Source organism: Dermacentor andersoni, chromosome 6, assembly GCF_023375885.2.
Source record: "Dermacentor andersoni chromosome 6, qqDerAnde1_hic_scaffold, whole genome shotgun sequence".
NCBI lineage: Eukaryota > Metazoa > Arthropoda > Arachnida > Ixodida > Ixodidae > Dermacentor > Dermacentor andersoni.
This window is the reverse complement of record NC_092819.1, coordinates 26882957-26903663: the sequence shown is the minus strand read 5'-3', so window position 1 is coordinate 26903663 and position 20707 is coordinate 26882957. Positions and strand designations below refer to the sequence as shown.

Genomic DNA, 20707 nt, shown 5'->3' with positions numbered 1-20707 from the left:
ATTCAACCTAGCTCTTGTTGGACTTGCGGAATACTTGCCAACTACCATCAAAATTTCAATATACGCTGACGACATCTGTGTCTGGACTTCGGCAGTCACACGTCCTCAGATACGTGCGCGGCTTCAAAGAGCGGCCACTTTGACAGCGAACTACTTGTGTAAACAGGGTCTGAGCATATCACCAGAAAAATGCGCACTAGTAGCATTTACTCGCAAACCGATGACGGCTTATGTCATCTCAATCAATGGGCGGACCATTTCCTATGTCAGAACCCACAGATTTCTTGGCGTAATTATCGACCGAGACCTCTGTTGGAGCCCGCACGTGGCCTACATGAAACGGCGCCTGACAGCAACCTCCCAGTTGTTTAAATACTTGACAGGAAAGACGTGGGCGATGTCAGTAGACGCAATGCTGAGACTCTACAGAGCTCTCTTTCTCGGTTTCTTAAGATACAGTCTACCTGTACTGAACAACACCTGCAAGACAAATATTCCTGTTTGGCAGGCAGCACAAGCTCAAGCACTCAGAGTTTGTCTTGGTTTGCCCAGATGCACGTCAACTGAGGCAACTATTGCGATTGCTCGGGACCATCCAATGCAAACTCACATCACGGTGGAAGCCCTGAGAACGCATATCAGACATTTTGCACGTGCCCCCTATCACCACCTTGCAACACTACCTTCAGACAGGCACCAAGCATCATTCTCTAAAACTATCGTCAAGTACAACGACAAACTTCCCTCGGGCTTCACCGCTGCATCTAAACCATCGATACCCCCTTGGTGCCTTGTCAGCCCCACAGTCCATCTCAGCGTACCAGGAATCGGGAAAAAGTCTGAGTTGTCGTCGCCTGTGCTGAAACAACTGTCTCTGCTTCTTCTGCACGAGAGGTACGCGGACAGTGAACATATCTATACTGATGGTTCCACAAACATCCAGTGTTCGTCCGGTGCTGTGGTCGTCCCAGCAAGAGGTATTACCATCAGCTTTAGGACTGACCACCCAACGACATCTACATCTGCGGAACTAGCTGCTCTTCGCGCTGCAGTTCGTTTCGTCCATCGGGCGCCACCTCGACAATGGCCAATCTTCAGCGACGCAAAGGCAGCCCTACAATCTGTACTATCAGCTCTGCGTCGCGGGCCATTCGAACAGCTTGTATTCGATATTAAATGCCTACTCCATACATCACAGGAGAAAGGACACCACGTGACATTTCAGTGGCTGCCAAGTCACTGCGGCGTCACTGGAAACGAAGACGCCGATAATGTCGCTCGGGCAGCTCTTGAAGACGCACAAGAAGAGGCCATACCGCTTTCACGATCCGACGCAGCTAACAGACTTCGAGTGCTTGCACAGGAGATCACGCTCTCTCTATGGTGCACACCAAACAGCCAGACCAACCAGAGCAACCGTCAATACCACCTGCCCTCTTTGATGCACCTTTATATGCCAACTGGACTCCGCCGAAGAGAGGCGACTCTGCTTTATCGCTCATGGCTAGGGGTGGCTTTCACGAAATCGTACTCATTTCGCATTCTGTCTTTGCGAGGAGACGCTGGAACACATACTGTGCGACTGTCCTGAATATAATGTTCAGCGACAGTCCCTGGCATCCGTTCTAGCACACCTTGACGCTAGACCATTGTCCCTCGACACGATTTTCACATGCCGCCGACAGAAGACATAGCAGGTGAAGGCGACGAAGGGACTACTTCGGTTTTTGAAAGAGACGGGATTGGACAAGCGGCTGTGACAGTGATATCACGTACCATGCCAGATTGATGGATTCTAACGGACGATGTGTGTGTGCTGTGCTATGTGCTCTCTCTATTCCCCTTCCACATCTTTCATCGCCCCCTTCCCTCTCCCATGTGTAGGGTAGCAAACCGGTTAAGCTAAACTGGTTAACCTCTCTGCCTTTCCTTCTCCACTTTTATGCGAAGCATATTACTAGAGCTCAACCCAGCTCCTCAGGCGCGGCGGTGTCGCCTTCAATGACCTTTAGTGACCCCATGCCATACCACGTGACACCGTGACGTCACGACAGAGGAGAAACGGGGCTCCAACTCGCGCCGTCGCTCGCGGCGTTGCCTTCAAGGCTGACCACGTGACACCGTGACGTCACGACAGAGGAGAAACGGGGCTCCAACTCGCGCCGTCGCTCGCGGCGTCGCGGCGGTATATAAGCAGCTGCGCTTGTTTCTAGGTGGCTTTACGATGCTTCAAAGCGGTACAAAAGCGCCTCTAGTGAATGCGGTGTTGCCTTAGAAACGAGCTGTTTCTAAGGCTCAGGGGTGCTTCGCTTGCTCAGGCGCACATTTCGTTGCCGCGCCGAACGCTGCGTTGCTCGACGCTCACCGCGTCCAATGCGGGGCGCGTAGTCCTGCGCCGTAGCCCATTGTCTTACACCCCTTGGCGGGTCGACGGGAACGCTGTCGCGTTCCACTCTTGAAGGCGAAGCAGAGTAACGCACGAGTTGTTTCTTCGTCTAGCCGAACCAAATATAGCCAAGCAACAGCAGTTCACCAGGCTAAACAGTGGTTCAACAACTAAAATAAAGGCTAGTATGCTTTTTCCTTCCTTCCTTCCTTCCGGTTAAGGTGTGCGCGGCGCTCTCTCGAATCAACATAGGCGCTCAGGCGCCTGGAGCTCTGCCAGTTACAGATACCAATCAGACCACGCGGTTTCAAAGCGTCTCGCCGGCGAGAGGGCTCGTCGCGCCACCCCGTGGCGGCCGCGGTATCTAAGCTACTCAGCGCACCAAGGAGATCTCGGAGGCCACGCGGAGACCAGAAGACCAAGACTACGCTGACTTTAATATTGGTCATTTTGAGATTGCGGACGTGTGTATTTTTTATTTATCTAACTAAAAATTTGCGATTGTAGTATTGCTGAGGATGTTCTCGGGAACACAAAATCCGCCAATTTGACGCCAATCCGCTGCTGACGACATTGCGAAGGAGACAGCAAGCGATTTTTATTTGTTTTGGACACAATATTGCAAATTCCCTGCCGCGTACTGTGCAATATTATTTGACTTACATGTTCACAGGAGTCTCGTCTAGAGATCGGCAATGTTTTATTATTATGTTCAAAAAGTGGTTCAGGGCCCCTTTAACGCTGAGGGTACTAAACAATGATAATCCGTAAATTAGAGGTAGCTTGGATTGGTAGACACTTGGCGAAGAAAGGAAGGCTCAGCGGGGAGCCAACGTTTCGACAAGCGGACCTGTCTTGGTCAGGGTTTCGTTAGAGCTGATGAAGCCCTGACGAAGTCCTGACTTCCCTTAGTCGAAATGTCGGTGGGACCCGCTGAAATGTGGAACAAAATACTTATTTTTTGTTAATACCAGGCCTCGCTCGGGACACTGTTTCGAATAATAAACGTTTCTTTCTCTCTCTCTCTTTCGTAGGTGCATACAGAGTGACACTTCCTTTGTTTGCCCAGTGTGCATCAATCCAGACTCCACGAGTTTTCTAATGACCCCTTTGTGACGCTTAAGTATGCGCAAGGATGTTACGGCCATTCGAGTATATGCATAAAACATATTCGCGAAGTTAATTAACTTCAAGAGATAGGCTACTCACAGCACATAGTTGACGATGGTACCGACGAATCAACCTAAATGGAAGGGCAGACAGCCGAAAGCAAGTTCCTGCAGCGGAGTAAAAATGGCGTAATATATTGTAGAGACCAGCCTCGACTCAGAAGAACTTAAATTGTGCAACATTATAGGCTCATCAGTAAGAAGAAGAAAGCGCAGGAACTATGATAATTGCTTCTTGGGATTATACAAAATCTCGCGAACAATTTCGCGGCATTAAAAACGCAGACAGATGTGTAAGTAACCGTCCGGCTAGAGATAATTCGCGTACACTCGCATAATCCTATATATAGTCCAACTTCCTTCGCTTCCTGTCTCACCCACAGCGAAGCGGTGTGGTCGTGGCACATCGCATGCGTATGTATGTGTGTCACGACCGCAGAGCCCACGCATGCACGAGGAATCGGCTTTGGCCGCACATACGGCGCGCCCGTTGCTTTGGTCACTCGCAGGAAGTCGACCTGGCGGTGAGCGCCTCCTTCCAGACTCCCTACCGCGAGAAAGTGCTGGACTACGCGCACTACTACTACATCCAAGTGGTCAAGTTCATCGCGCGGGCGCCGGCCGAGAAGCCGCGAGCCCTCGTCGTCGTCCGACCTTTCGCCGTCGAGGTGCGGTTCACACACAGGGTCACGCATCCGTTGCCTCGTGTGTACACGTTCGGGTGCTGATCCGTATACCTCGACTATAGTATTTTCATCACGCGCTATATACCGCGTGTCTGAGCTGAGGTTAGCCAAATTATACGACTTGACGTGTTCGGTCTTCGGAGGCGTGACGACCCAGCACTGTAGGTCCAAAGTCGTATCTTGCGCGCGTGCGCGTGTGTGTGTGTGCGTGTGTGTGTAATAGGATACGTGTGCAATACGATGATTCCACAGGCCGCCCTGTTTCCAGCTTCTGTTTCCAGTGGGTCTTATTTTTTCTGTCAGCATTGTGTTATCATTATAGTCATCTCGACGCCGACATCATTCTGAGCCTGTCGGACTTCCTCTGTATGTTCGTTTTCCTTTTCTTTCTTTTCTTCCTTTTTCAGTTTTAGCCTTTCCCCACAGTGACGTGCAAGGACTTAACTAAGCCGCCGGGACGACCAAGAAAGTTGGAACGAAAGCATTTTATTCGGAAAAAGGCAAAGCTGTGGTTCTAATGTTCTGTTATCTCAATCCCAGCCGCTTGAGTGGGAGGCGGGGGAAGGAAGTAGTTAAATAAAAATGAAACAACATATGCCACGTCTTCTAGCTTACCGGAAACATTTAACACGCCGGACAACATACCTGCAAAACGATATGCGAACACATCCATCTCGGCATCATTTATTTACCAGTGCTGAAAGGTACACTCGCGAGCAAAAGTATACGGACCACAGGGTCGCCGATGAAACTTAATTTATTTCTAATTGACATGCATAAATTGAAATTGACGACTACATTAGAAAGCTCACAATGTCAAGTTTGGACTGCAGTCCTCAATTTCAAGATGTATTCACATGGCAGAGGAAAAAATCCACTTTATCGCGCAACCCCTGGTCCGTATACTTTTGCTCACAGGTCTACATGAAGCAGTGGGCAGAAATGGGCCGTTACAAAAAGAAAAAAAGAAAAAAAAAACTTAGCTAAAGTGTTCGTAGCTTGTCGGATGACATAACGTAAAATGTTCCTGAACCGTCACTCCTTTGTCACTCGCTAGGTAGCGTCACCTGAGTGAAACTTTTTTTTTAACTCTTGGGTGAACGGCCCCCGTGCCGACATTCGTGCCACAAAATCTCCAGCGCCCGGCCGTTCGTGAGAGGTCACGCGTCGGTGACTCGCCCTTGCTGCGCAGGTGTGGCTCGGCGTGCTGGTCGCCTACCTGGTGTCCTTGGCGCTGCTCCTGGCGGTGATGCGCTTCGAACGTCGCCACGATCGGACGGGGAAACTGCGCTTCTTGCCGACCCAGGACGTCGCCCTGTCACTCTACCTGGGCGTCATTTGGCAAGGCACGCTCTTCCGATGGCAGATCCCACGCGTCCCTTCGCCATTAGTGGCCGCGTTTTCCGTCGATTATGGCCACCGCGAAACGCGACCTCACGTGCGGTTACGGCACCTATGCATTGCGAGCCACCAACGGAGCAGTGTTTCCAATGTGAGAGCAAAGCACCGTCTGAGCCGTCACGTAAATACGTGCGCGTGTTGGATAGGGGGAGATAATTCTGCGAACGTTTCTTTGTCTGGTGTTGTCAGAAGAATAGCGTATACTACGGCGCTTCAGTTGAGTAACATAAACACAGGCAGCCGTATACGTGCATTAGCTCTGGGTAAATAGCTATTCAATACGCTGATAGTAATTCAAACAGATACATTCAGGCAGATCTGAAATTGTGCAACGACAAAAAGGCTTCCTTTCTTCGAATGCATTACGTTTGCAGGAAAAAGCAACAACCCTTCTGATCGGTTTGCTTTCTTCGGAGAGCTCTTTGAGACTTCACACCCTGAAAGGCAATCGCTTACCGAGCAAGCTGGTAAATATTCAAGAAGAAAATACAGTGCGCCGATGAAGACGAACACGTCAGAAAGAAAGAAAGAAAGAAAGAAAGAAAGAAAGAAAGAAAGAAAGAAGAGGAACTCGGAGGCAACTGTTTTCTATTAACTAGCCGGTTAAATATCATGCCACTTTCTTGTGTTTGACGTAATTAGAGATTACTCCCGCTTTCTGCTTCCGGGTTTCCAGGAATTTCGCCAAAGTCGTGCTCGCGTGGTGGGTCTCTAAAGTCTACGATTCTGTACGTGATAATCAATGATTTCTAATTAATTCTAATTATTCCGGACACTTCAGTAACTCAACTCGTAACGAAACTTATGCTTTGATAACATATCTATAATGAAACCCGTGAATATTGCATTGCACTATATTTTTCTATTTTTTCTGGTTTATTTTGAATTTCCTCCCCAGTTGTCTCAGGCGCTGAAGCGGAAGCGCTGCGCAACAAACAAGACTGTCACTCGATGCTCGTGCCACTAATTAACATTTAGAGTTACATTCTTGCAATTCTTTAGTAATATCAAGCTAGAATCGACCGCACGGCGTGTCCGCATCCTCGTATAGCGGCGAGGGGCAGGCGGCAATATCCGCGGGCTCGCTAAGTGACATCCAGTTCGAATATTTTCCGCGGTGCTGTTCGCTTCGGGAGCGCCCCGTCGCCGCTGCAAGGTCGCTGACACACCGCGAGGTCAGCGCTTGCGCGACATTACATTTAATTTTTTTCGAGGGAGTACATGTATGCGAGCGCATCTGAAACTATAATTTACAGTAGGTGGGAGCAAGGCGGCCGCGCACGTGAAATGTCGTTCCACAACAAAAAATCGCACATCGGTGCTGTTTCAACACGGGGACCGAATGACGAGGGGAATTGGCAAAGCATACCATTCTTGTCGGGTGGTATAATGGCGGGTTCCATGGCAGACGGGCAGACGACGAACTTGTGAGAAGGAAACTGCGAAACTGTTTTCTCGGCGATATTGTGTCCCGCAAAACGAGCTCGGCAGTACAACAGTGGCGAAGCTGGTGGCGCAGACAGTGATTGTCGAGTCCACTGATTGCGGCTGCGCAAGCCTGTCGGCTATTTATGCATGCCTGCTTGTAACTTCCACCCACGGCCGACGATGGCCGCATCGACTCGAGTCTGCAACGCAGCAATCGTGGCGCATGCAGACACTGGCTAGACGCGGGGCCCGCCTTTCTATAGCTACAACGCACGTCACGTAAGACGCGTGAAATAATCGGGTGCCGCTACAGTGTGGCCTCGTATACTGACGAGTGAGAGCAGTGATGACTAAGCAAAAGTGATATCGCCTGTAAAATCTAAAACAACTAATCTAAAACAACAACAATCTAAAACAACCAATCTAATATATATTGTTTCTCTTACAACGCCCAATTTATGTGGTTCTATTTGGACCCAAGATGTTAAACTTATTTTTCGAAGTTGGCGGAGAGCTTGAAGCTTGCTTCACCTCCGTATCGGGTCAGCCCGGTATTGCGCTGCCTGCGGGATCGGCCCACCCATTCCGCCCACGCGCCGTATACGGACGTAAGCCGGCCAGCGCCTAGACGAAGCTCATGAAAAAGAAGTACAAACAAATTGCAGTCTGGTATAGAGGTTATAAACAGGGATAAGGTGCCTCAGAAAGCCTTTCTGAGGCACCTTATCCCGGTTTGTAACCATTATACCACAGTGTGCTGTTCCATCTGTCAGCCCCTTTCTTGATTTTGAAATACCAGTGTGCGCGTAGTTCTAAACCCTGAACTGTTCTGCACGAAACGGCCCAAGTCTGTACCTTATCGAAGCCACTCCTTTAGTTTATCCGAACAATGCGTAGCAAAACACAGGCCACCTCAGGAAAATTATCATGAAGTAAAATGTAAACAAAAGTACCGGAACGTGCTTATGTACAGATCTCAGAAAGTTTAGGGTCCGTGATCGCGCAAAACGTTCTTACGCTATAGCTGTTGGTATACAAGCAGATGGCAAGTGTTGTTATAGCAAAGTCACAATTATGCTATATATATATATATATATATATATATATATATATATATATACAGCAAAGGTGGCCGACCAATCCATGGGACGAAGACTTCTAACGAACGGAAAGCTCCACGAATTTGACCACAGATCAAGCGCTATATATTCGCGGTTCGATCCCTTTTGGATCACTGTCACGTGACGTGGCGCGCGGTGCGACGCCTCTCTAGAGCGGTGGGCGTTCTGTTCGCTGGCTTAGACAATCGGCGTCCACTGCAAGTGGTACACCGCCGAAAGTGTTCGACCAAGTGTTCGCTCCTTGTTTCCGCGATCTATTATTGCGATTAGCGTTCTTAGCCTACTTCCCCCAGCATTGCGGATTGTATCGTGTTTCTAGCCTCTTCTCTCCGGTGCTGTTTCTAATAAAAAAGAAAGACTTGAAAAAACTTCGGTACTGGTGGTCGCTGTCAAACCTGAGTCCTCGCGTGCTCAGCAGCCCGATGCTGTACTCGCTCGGCCGCGAAAGGGGCTGGCCGAAGAGGGATCAATTCTAAGCGTTAACACGCGCGGCGCACCACCGGTGCAATCTCGGGGGCTACGCAAAAGCAAAGGGACTTTGGGGCGCAGACCGCTAGAGGGCGCAGCGTGTTCAGAGGGAAGCGCGAGAGAGGATCCCGGCTGCAGCACGGCGGCTCATACGTGACGCGTTACACGTATACAGGATACGTGTATCTATACGGGAATCGGGATACTATATAGGAATAGTGCATACGTTTGTGGCTTGCTGTGCTGCATATGTCAGGTCGTTGGCGCATCTATATTTTTGCCGGTGTGGTGAGTAATGGTTACACGTATTACACGTGCATGCACCACTAAAATGCTAATCATATTAACGACGACAAATATGCCCGGATGACGGGTTCGGCCCTAATCGCTTCGAACGTTCGTTCGCCCAAACGTGCCGACGCTGCAGGCTGTGACTGGCGCTTCTCGGGCAGCCCGACGCGGCGCCTGGTGGCCGCCGGTTGGTGGCTGCTGTGCACAGTCATCTCGTGCGCCTACTGCAGCCTGCTCATCTCGTTCATGAGCCACCCGGGCATGGAGCAGGCTCTGGACACCCTGCCCAGACTGCGCCGGGAGCTGCTCGCGGGCCGCATATTCGTCGGCACCACGCGCCACACAGAGATGGAGCTCGCCTTCACTGTGAGTGCCGCTGGCCGGCACGGCGCATGCGCATTCTAGCGCGACAGCGTTGTGACGTCTGGTTCAACAACTGCAAGGCGGACGAGGTCCGAAGCATGCAAAAAGAAAAAAAAAGTGAGAGTTTCCGACCTCTGAAACTATACTACGTCACGTCTAATGAGAAGTAATGCGCAGATGGACACGTACAAGAGGAAGAGAGATATTGAGAACACCCCCCCCCCTTTTTTTTTTTTTTTTACTTAAGGTGGAAACACAAGCTGCGAGAAAGCAAAGGCGTGTCGAGCCGTCGCTGTAATCGCATCATGGCTTTCGAGCTGTCTCGCTCAATTATGCGGACAGAAGCGCAGAAACCACTGGATGTTCCCTAGCTGTTATATGCAATGTTTGACGTCGAGCCTTAAACCTGATGGACGGCACATGGAGATGTACAGCTTTGGTCCTATCATTGTCTCATGGGCGTACAAATTTTGCACATTCCGGGAGTACATATAAAAATGTCCATCAGTGATCTTCGTTTACAGGATACATGGATCTATCTGGAAATCGGAAGACATTATAGGTATAGTGCATACGTTTGTGGTTTGCGGTGCTGTATGTGTCCGGTCGTTGGCGCATCTAAGTCGCGTTTGCGGTGTGGTGAGGAATGGTAAAACAAGCATAGTTAGAAAAAGTTAAGTGCCTATGAAAAGTCTTTTTATGAAAAACAAAAACGAGCAGGAGGAGTAGATTAAAGGGACAGTAAAGTGAAAAATGATTTCTTCTAAGTCAGTAAATTACTTTTCTACAACACCAAAAACGCCGCTCTTACAACGATAAGACGTTTGGTAAGCCAGAAAAAGCGCAAGAACGAAATACGGGTGGCTGCACCTGGTGGCTGTGACCAGGTGCAGGACCAGGTGCACCTGTTGGATTTTGATGGCATTTTCTAGGGCCTACTAAATATATATAGCGGTACCGATTGACTATATTGTGTTCTAAAGGAACCAAATATTAAACGGCAAATTTCGGGAACCTCTACTCAGCCAACGCGGCCCAAACGGGAAAACATACTTTGGAATCGCTGACGTCACGCTGACGTACCGGCGCTGGGGTTTTGGCGCGAAATTCAAATACTGAAACTTGGACCATCATTTTCTCATCTAATAATCAAACTATTTTTTTTATATGACTGTCTGCAGGGTTCTCAAACAATCCTTCATTAGTCTAAATTGATTTATTGTTTCGCTTTAGTGTCCCTTTAAGAAACAGTAGTAGTAGCAGTTGTAGTTAGCTAGTAGTAGAAGTAGTAGCAGTAGTAGTATACAGTAGTAGTGCTATCGCCTCTCTCAAAAAGTATCAAGTGTACAGAGCACGCTGTTACGCGGACGAAGCTGCACATCCAAGGGAACCCCCGAGCTGCAACCCGCTCTCCATCTATGCAGTCCACGCGTAGGCGTGTTTTTGCTGTCGGCTTTGAACATTTTAATTTATTTTTATCATTTTCCCTCCATGAATAAAGGTGCGTGGATGTCCTGCAAGCAAACCAGTCATTGCGCTCACGAACAAAGCACACCAAGGGGGAAATGCTTTGCGCAAACGGTTTTCCTCAAGAGCTTCTGAAAGCGATCCTCGACAAAGACAAGGGAAGGATGCAAATACGTTTTTTTGGTTTGCGTCACCAAGTCGTTAGTTCTACGTCACTGATGTTTCTCAAGACGAAATACTGCCAGCTCACTCGCATTGAAGAAGGTGACAAGACCGTGGTGCGTAGGGAATAGTAAAGAATGAGTGTGCGGTCGAGGTGCCTCATAGAAGAGAGACAATCGGTAATAGATGTAAAGAACAATTGGCAAGATACTCGGCTGCCCCACCCCCGAATCTAGGCTTCGATCGGACCGAAAACGTTCGTCTTCAGATTGCACGATTACGTCAAGCAATCTCAGGTGTCATTGGTAAAGCACGAACGTACAAGACGATGGTCGGTCGCGTATAGGTGGAATTACGGTTTTCTTTTCTCCTGTCTGTCTACTTAAGTACAAGAAAAACTTTGCCACCAAACTAATTTCCCTCCTCCCTCCGTGCCCCTTACGCTGTGCAACCCTCAATGTAAGCAGGGACTACACTTTTTATTAGGCACGGTGTCCCGTTTCATTTCCGAAGCTAAGCGCGGAAGCCGCTTTGTGGATGAGAGCTTTTTTTTTTTTATACGTTTGTCTGGGCAGGGCCGACTTGTGGACATTCAACATTTGTCTATTAAGAACGTCACTCTGTTAAACAATTTCAGATGCACGAGCTACAAGAATGGTGAAATTAATCGCGTCTGTCAGGGACTCTCAAAACTTCGATTTTATCTTAGTCGTAACTTAGACGTAAGAACGGAGTTCGCCGCATTCAATCCGAACGTATGTAATCCGGCAACATCTGCGCATGCGCGAGAGCAGGCGGTTGCGCATGCACCGTGCATGCGCGACTATGCGCGACGTCTCTCTCTCTCTCTCTCTCTCTCTCTCTCTCTCTCTCTCTCTCTCTCTCTCTCTCTCTCTCTCTCTCTCTCTCTTTTATTTTTCTTTTTTTTTTCTGTACACTAATGCGCGCCTCGATTCGTGAATGCGAACACAACCTGTGAACGCGCAAATCCGCGCTCCAAACACAAAGAAGGAGGCGCGTACTTTGAGGAAGCTTTTAGCGCGTCCCCGAATCCTCGCTCGCGAGCCGCTCATTGTTCTGCCGGAATGAGGAAAAGAAATTTGCGGCTCGTACACAATTGCGGCACATAGTATAGGCAAAAGAAGAGCCACCACGAACGGTGCGTCGCTCGGGCGCATCATCCTCTCTCGCATTCGCTGCTCACAGCTACGCGTCCAGGAAGGAAAGGAAAAATTCGTCGCCGCGCGTCGCGTTAAAAGAGCGGGAAAATTGAGCGATTCTACAGAGCGACGCACCCGACGAACGCACGCTCGGCACGTTCGGACGGACGCGCTGTTCGCAACGGACTTGCGCCGTTGGAAGACGCGCCTGATGCGCGTGCTAATCCTCTTAACAGCGAAGCTTTGTGGGCGAACCATCCCAGGAATTTACGCTGCCCGCGCGCGTGGCTGCTGTGGCTGCCCTGGCGAGCACCTCGCACACGGCCACAGCGCTAGGATAAACGAATCGGCTTATAAATGTATATAGTCCCGTATGCATACCATACCGCTACATCAGAGGCACCGGTGGATGGATCTTTTCTTTACGAAATTACGCAGTGAAACAACGACCGCTGTGCCGAAATATCGTCCCTGCAACAAGCGTAAGCCTTCGAGCGCCTAATTCCTTTATTAAATCGAAGCTCCTTGTGCCTTCTTGGGGGGTCTGCTCAGTCGGCTTTCTCATTTCTGGCAAATTGGGCTAATCCAGGAAGACGGCGCGATGAAAAGTGAGCGGACTCTGGAAACTCGGTGTAATCCGCGGCTGCGTGGATCGTGTAGGCCGCGCCGTGGGCGTTTTCCGCACCTTGATGATTTTCCAGACAGGCGAGTAATCGCTACGCCTTAAGACGCGTCGCGTAAGAGGCAGATTTTTAGTAGGGCCTTTAATTAACCCCCGCTCCGCAGCAGCCGAACAAATAATCTGTGTTTAGTTATAGGCAAAAATACGCACAGATGGGGACCGTCTATAGCTGTGGCGCCATCTTGTAAACTCAAATGCGACATAACTACAACGAAAGGGTTCCGTTAAATAATAATTTTAATTCTTTTTTAATGATGAGGGGAAACGTTTTTCATTGCAGCCTATCATTTGGAATGAAGGCCTATGGACATCTTTATCGATAGATAGCCGAGTTTTGCATCGTATTGATACCGCTTTCGCCTCACGAGGTAGAAGAACTGTTGAAGTCATGTTGACTTTGTCTTCTTGAGAATCTGCGTGGAATTGGGGAGCCTAAATAAATATATATATATATATATATATATATATATATATATATATACTCGCAACAATCAGTATGACATAACTTCGTATTTCTTTTTCAATCTCAACAAATCGCACATAAATCAGTTATATGTCCCCGTTCCACATGCATTTAGCTATACAGAGGCGTTCTGCTGCTGAATATGAGGTCGAGTGGTCGTAACCCGTCCGCCACGTTCCGATGGCGGCGGAATGGTAAAACGTTCGTGCACGTGAATTCATGTACATGTTAAAAAAATCCCCCCCCCCCCCCCCAGCAAGTCGAAATCAATCCAGAGCCGCCATCTGCGGCATATATATTATATATATGTGCCGCAGCGTATATATATATATATATATATATATATATGTAAGATAAACTAATGGCAATGAAAGTGAATGAAAAACAACTTACCGCAGGTGGGGAACGATCCCACGTTTTCGCATTACCGTTTATGATTTCTTTAATTCATTTAGTAAGTACCAGTATTTTCCCCTTCGTCGCGACCGCCATTTTGAAGTACTACAGCACGGCGAAAAGCTGCGCCACAATCTGAACCGCTCATCTCCGGCTGATCGCCATCATCGCTGAGAAAGCTGCGAATGGTTCACAAATGTGGCATGCGAATGACACGTGCAAGACATACATAGTATACTTAAAGGGACACTAAAGGCAAATACTAAGTCAAGCCAAAGTGATAGATTAGTGCTCGACTATCTATCTCTAAGGCATCAATATTATCGCGAACAGAGCCTTAATAATCGACAAATCGAGGTGAATGCAGGACATGATTAGAGACTCCCCCGGGACATTCAAGCACTTGTCCGGTGACGAAAGCACTCCTGAGTTAAATTCTGTCACTAGTACTCAACTACTCTTTTCAAAGAACATCCTCATATAGTATCATAAGTTGAAATATAATGCTACTTGTCCAGTTCTATGTCATGTTTAGAAAAAGGAACTCATTAAAATTTCCGTTGACAACAACACGGGCGGTCGAAAGGTTTCGTTTTCGCTCGACTAGGCACCGCCCACGCTTTTGCGTTACGGTACTTTCCTGATCGCGTGGTGCTGCGCTGGTTTTGCTGGCTCGCGAAGCTCGCACAAACTGCAAGTAGCTGAGGATTCAACTTCCATGTGATGTCGCGGGATGCCCTAACAGTCTACGGCACTTGACGAAGAAGCAGCTGCAGCGGCAAATCCACCGCTCTCTCCTGGCTCGGTGCCGCCGTCTGTCGGGCGACGTTTTACTCACCAACGGCAGCAAAGGGCGGTGATGGCGTATGCAACGTCACCACTCCCCCGGTTGGGTGGCGGGAGATATGAATTTTGAAAAAAGGTATTCGGACCCTTCAGATACAATTTTCTCGTAAACTAAGTCTTTTCTTGGCACGAAACAAGCGTTGCGGGCTTTCTGCAATGGTGTTTAAACAGTCCACGTCGACTTAGCATTTGCCTTTAGTGTGCCTTCAGGTGAACCAAAAAATTGCGGCAATCTATGTCTTATACCACTCGCTTGTTCACACTGCCTGGACGCCTATAGTTTCCCTTCTCTCTCTCTTTCTCTCTCTCTCTGTGTATTCACCATAATTTCCTCTGCATTGTTCAACTCCCTCGTATACATGCAGGATGTTTCTATCGACAGTCGCCGAATCGCGACGCCCTTTCGCCGCGGCGCGGACACATAATGAAGCCGAGAAGAATGACAGGAAACTTGTGTAAAGAGGTCGTCGGAAGAGAGAGGACTTGAACTTTCGTGCGGGCACGAGCGAGGCCTTGGAAACCGAGTGGCCCGTGCATATCATTGTCGTTCTCTCGCGCCGCACGCTCAGTTCCCGGTGTGTAAATGCATATACACGTCGCTGCGCTATGCGTCGGTCACACAAAAGAGGCGCCCGAGAAGACTACGTCCTGCTAGCTCAAAATGTGGGCCACGAGGGTGTGTGCTCCGAGTCAAGTGCGCTCTCCCCCTCCGGAAAAAAAAAAAAAAAATTCCTGGCTACGCCACTGCTCCGAGTTATTGCAAAGCCAATTAGAGGAATGTTAATTCAAGCCATATAGTAAATTACGCTTCTGCGAAAGCGAAAGGCTCGCTCGCTCGCTCGCTCGCTCGCTCCCTCCCTCTCTCTCTCTCTTTCTTTCTATCTATCTATCTATCTATCTATCTATCTATCTATCTATCTATCTATCTATCTATCTATCTATCTATCTATCTATCTATCTATCTATCTATCTATCTATCTATCTATCTATCTATCTATCTATCTATCACCGTGAAGTGGTGACTTCACGGTGGTGGCAAGCCAGCAAAACGAAAAACGAGTAACGACGCCGCCCTGACGTTCAAGCACCAGCTCACCGCGTGACGTCACAGATTTTGACGTCATCTATTCGCGCCTAATTAACAGCTTGTCAGCAAAGAGCTATATTGCATCCTTCGAAAAAAGACAAGATACACACTTAACGTAGCAAGTATTGATAACTTTTCCAGCACAAAAAGAAAAGGTCCAGATCCGAGAAAATCTTAAATCGATAACGCAACGTCACACCCACCGACCGGCACCAATATTTCAGCGGGAAATTCTAGAAATCGAAAATTAGCTCCCGCTTGCTTTTTCCGTGGTAGAGATGTTAGAAACAGTTTCTAGCTTTGATAGATCATTGAGCAACGTCAGCATCATGCGTCGACGTTCAGTGTTCAGGATGCAAAAAAAAACCTTGCATCAAGTGAAACACAGGCGGTCAAGATCAGTGACAAATTCTCCCCCCCCCCCCCCCCCCACGCCCCTCCTCTAGGAGCTACCCTGGTTTCGCCTCCTATCAAGATTAATCTGTAGCCCTCAGTTACAGGGTCTCTCATAACTCCTTTGAGACGATAACTATAAATCAGCCCATCATACGTCCTTCGCAGCGTTGTTGCAAACAGTTGCGAAGACTATACTACAATTCGGAGCCGCCGTCGTCGGGATGCGAGAAACAGCGTTGCGCTTCCACGCGTACTGTCGCGCCTATCGCACGGTGCGCGACGTAGACTATGACACGCTCTTCAAGGGCAGCCAGGTGTCTACGGAGAGGGAGCTATATAACCCCTACTTCGCCGCCGCCTTGAACAATTGCTACACACCGGCCTCAGAGCGCCCGAGGGGCTCGGCCGCGCATGGCCGGCGGAGAAGGCTAACAACACTCGAAATCGCACGCGTCATCGCGTCTCAAGCGAGGCACGATGCGCGTGTACCGCGTTACGACTGCGGAAACCTCCGAGGTCGCAAATGGAAGTTGCGAGGCAACCGAGCACCCTTCGGCGTGCGAAGGCATAGCTCGATAGCGCAGCTAGTTGCGTGCAGCCCATATGCCATGGGCACGGGAGGTGTGTGCTACAAATACGTTCGAGCCCGTAATACGATCATCTGAACAGGTTATATACAGTCTCTGTCAAACGTTTTGAAACCACTGCACTCACTAGACCGGATCGACGTATCGTGCTTTATAGTGGGCCTCACTGTAGACTGTAGGATAGCAGCTCCTGAGCAAGCAATTGATAATGTCGCTCACTCGGTGGCATTGAAATTTGCGAATATATACCTGGAAGGATGTGGGTGAAGAGACCGCGGCGCTATGCCGCACAAAAACGCGGTAAACGCCTTTTGCTGGGTATTGGTACAAAGCGTTAGTCGCCGCTGCAATGCATGTTGGAACAGTGTCTCGATGCATATATTTTTGTCCGCTTAGTTCCATGAATTTCGTTTACTTCGATGATCGAAATTGAATATATTGGCAACTATAGGAGGTCGTCGGCGGCTTCACGGGCGTATTGATTACGCAAGGATTACGAAGGAAGACACAGACTGAACGAACGCATTATACAGAAAAGCAGTGCAGTCAATTAGTCTGGTTAGAGGAGAGGCAAGCGGGAATGATACCAAATAAATATAGAGCACGTTGCGCACCGTTCGCCAGCGACGTCGCGTAGAAATGACCTGATTGGCCGTTTCAGCGGACCGCAAATTTCGAGCCGCCGCACGGAACTGCGGAAGCCGAACGCAGATGGGGATAGCCTTGCTTTCAGAAAGCGGGCGCACTTTGCGCTAGCGTGTGATATAAATCTCATTTTTCGCTCCACGGTCGCGTCAGAACCGTGTTCGTGTTCATATTATTTTTCCAGCATCCTGCCGCTTTAACTTACAGCGACCCTGCGCTCCGTTTATTTGCCCATCGTCGGATATCTACCAGGTGCCCCTCTCTCTCTCTCTCTCGCTCTCTCTGTTGTTTCTTTTTTTAGCTGCACCGAACGTTTCAAAATTGCCCGTGGCGGACGGCACAATTTTTACCTTTTTTGAGCTAAATTACTCGATGAGGCGGTCATTACTTCTACGAGAAGCCAAAATGCTTAATTGACTGAATTAAGCCATTGTAGGGCAATATTGAAGCCATTGTAGCGCAAATAAAACAATCGCAAAGAATTGAACACGGGTCGCTGCGGGTGCTACATCACAATTGATATACTACAATGCCCTAGAAGTCCTCTTATAGACTGTAATGTTATGCTAGTCTATTACAATCTTATATAGGGCACATCTGTGAGTGTAGCACCTGTGGTGTCCTATCATCAGTTCTTTGTGTTTTATTTGCACTACAATGGCTTCCTCAAGCATTAACAAACTCCCCCAAGAGCAACTTATTTCGAAATGCTGCGAGCGTGAGAACCTTATCTGAGGACTTCCGGGGTAGTAATGACATGATGATTATGGTTATAATAATGACGGCGAAGCTATAATCTGCCGTTTCGCTGTTGTTGGTACACATGATGATGATGATGATGCTGATGATGATGATGACATAGTCAGTTATACACCATATGATGATGAAGTAAGTACACACGATGCGCTGAAACCCACGCAGAGCGCGAAGGCAGGCATCATGCGCGACATCGGACGCCAGATGCTGGAGCATCCCCAGCGCACCCTGGTGGTGACAGAACGAGAGGGTTACCGCCGGTGCCTGCGCTCCCGCTACGCCTACATGTTCCCGGAGACCGTGCTCAAGGTGGAGGAGGCCCGTACGGACGGTCGCCTGCTGGTCTCCCGTGACGCCTTCTACCACGCCATGGCCGTGTACACTTTTCCCAAGGGGTCGCCACATGTGGCCACCTTCAGCTACGGGTTAATAATGCTTACGATCGCCACTCTCTCTAACGCTATGCGGTTTAAGGAGCAGGCACGAATTGCATGTGCGTCCTTGCTTCCAGTGTAGCGTCTCTTCTGTGCCGTTCAATACGGGCGGGCCAGACGCACCCGCCCTTTTATTTTCCGTAAATAACCGTCATCTGTCACGCCTTTCCTTTCTTTAAAACTCTCCAATGGCTAGTTTCCTCTCAAGAACGCTATGCCACGCTGATAACGCGCGCATGCTGTTCGTGAAATTTGAGTTCGTGAGTTTCCTACAATAATTATATACTGGTGCATGAAACTCTATGGTTCTTGACCTGGAAGTACGGGGCGCGCAGCGTCAAAGAAAGGAAAGGTACACAATATGGATGACGATTATTCTTTGGGGTCAAGATAAACCCCAAAGGGTGCAAACTTTCTTTTTTTACGACATAGTCTTCAAAAAGACACAAAGAGAAAAAAACTAAGTTGAGCTCTGTTGGTAAATCCCCCTTCCACAACACGAGATACAGTTGATACAGTCATTTTGATCGCGAGAGGAACCTTGATAAGCCATAAAAGGCACAAGAACTAGAGTTACTATATGTGCTGCCGAAGGTATCATATACATGTACCTTTGTATCGTGTATATATATATATATATATAATGTTTTTAATGCTAACTGTGGTAGCAAGAACCCTAACAAGTACGAAAGACAGGTGGCGACGCCACCTTAAACTCCCGCCCCAGCTCACGATGACGTGGTGGATCTTGACAGCGTCTGCTCTGGCCTAGTTATTTTTTGTTGGCAAAGACAACTTTTTCCTAGAAGAGCCAAAGACTGGACTTACCCAGTTTCGCGAACATTTCACTATGTCACAACATTCCATTAAAGAAAGATTACTTTGAAATCAGTGACGTCACACTGACGTATCGTGGAGCGGTGGAGTATCAGCGCGAAATTCAAGAAAGTGAAATTTGGCGTTCATTTTCGCTTCCTGATGTTTACCTCTTACGTCACTCACGAGGTATGCAGATATGTGCCAAGACGCTATGATACAATGGCTAGCTTCGTTCCTGCAACTGCTGCGGCTGCCACATACCAGTGCAGAAAGGAGACGTCCGCGCAACACTTTTTTTTGTATTATTAGCACACGACATCGTACCTAGCATTACTGCGGAACACGAGCAAATTTTGGTGTGTCATAACGCCACGGAAATGTCGATGACACCAGGGTGCCATTTCGGGACAGGCTTTATATCAAATTAAAGAATACTGAAAGTGTTTTTGCTAGCGTTTATACCTGTTAATTGTCATCCTTAATTAGCATAGGCGCGTGGTTTTTATAACATCTATATAGCATGTGGCAGTGCTCAAGGAACATCACGTTTGCTCCTTAATAGAATTTGAGAACCAATGCTTCCGCCACCCATGCACTTCCTCCGCACCAACTGAAACCATTTATTTTCCGTGTTTTCGTCTTGCAGGATGAAGAATTTTATGTTCATGGGCCTCGTCGAGAAGTGGCTGAACGACTTCTTGTGGCAGCTCCGCATGAACACTAAGCGTGCTGAAACCGGGGAAAACGCAGAGCGACCCATCAATGTCGTTGATCTACAGGGAGCATTCTTCGTTCTCATCATGGGATACGCCAGCGGACTGCTTGCGCTGCTTATTGAGTCATGCTGCGTGTTTCTTGCCAGGCTATCCGCAACGACCATCAGACCGCGTCGTTCGCGAAATCGCTCGAAGATCACGGGCTAAGGAATCTATGAGCCATTGAGAGATAACGTTACGCTTCTTTTCCTGCATGCTACTACATGTTAGCGACGTACGCGCAGCTAGTTGCACAACTGCACTTTTCTAACCGCGTGCCGTACGTATAGGCTAGAGTGTTCGGTGGAATCGCACGCACATCGGCATTAATTTAGCGTTCACGTACGTGTGTTCTTGGCGAGGTGAGGCGAGAGAGCAACACCCTCCGTTGTGAGCACAATCAAGGCAACAACCGGTTATTTACCAGCTGGCACAGACAGCGGTATATCACAGATAAAAGACTGTTTATCTCTATGAGCTATCTGTCTCTCTTCCACCTCGGCGAGATGATCTCGCCATCGTTAAACTTTTCTTTTTGTACGCACAAACTGCCCCTTTCACTTGGCCAAGTACGTGACGAAACACGTGCACGTATTACGTTCCTCCCTGGTGACCTGAACAGGGAAAGAGAAACGGCGGCCAGAAAAAACAAAGCAAAAAGCAAAAACGAAACAAGAACCACCCGGACAAGCAAGCGCCATCGCTCGTCGCAAACGCGCCCTAGCGCGTCGTCTGGCCG

The 20707-nt window shown here is 48.6% G+C and overlaps 1 protein-coding gene and 1 pseudogene across 3 annotated transcripts in view; both read left to right on the top strand.

Annotated features, from left to right (window-relative positions):
• Positions 1-20506, top strand: part of LOC126521575 (uncharacterized) — a 36880-nt gene extending 16374 nt beyond the window's left edge. Inside the window, exons 1-3 of one of the 3 annotated variants that reach the window (XM_050170104.3) lie at positions 9008-9316; positions 18126-18385; positions 19860-20506. In XM_050170104.3, coding sequence (XP_050026061.1) covers positions 9026-9316; positions 18126-18385; positions 19860-20136 — 828 coding nt within the window. In that variant the 5' untranslated portion in view covers positions 9008-9025 and the 3' untranslated portion in view covers positions 20137-20506. Of the gene's footprint in view, positions 1-4064; positions 4224-5433; positions 6207-9007; positions 9317-18125; positions 18386-19859 lie in introns of those variants that run through there. The other 2 variants (XM_055065999.2, XM_050170270.3) reach the window with 2 other exon arrangements.
• Positions 7503-7655, top strand: LOC126521762 (U2 spliceosomal RNA; annotated as a pseudogene).
• Positions 20507-20707: the final 201 nt, after the last annotated feature.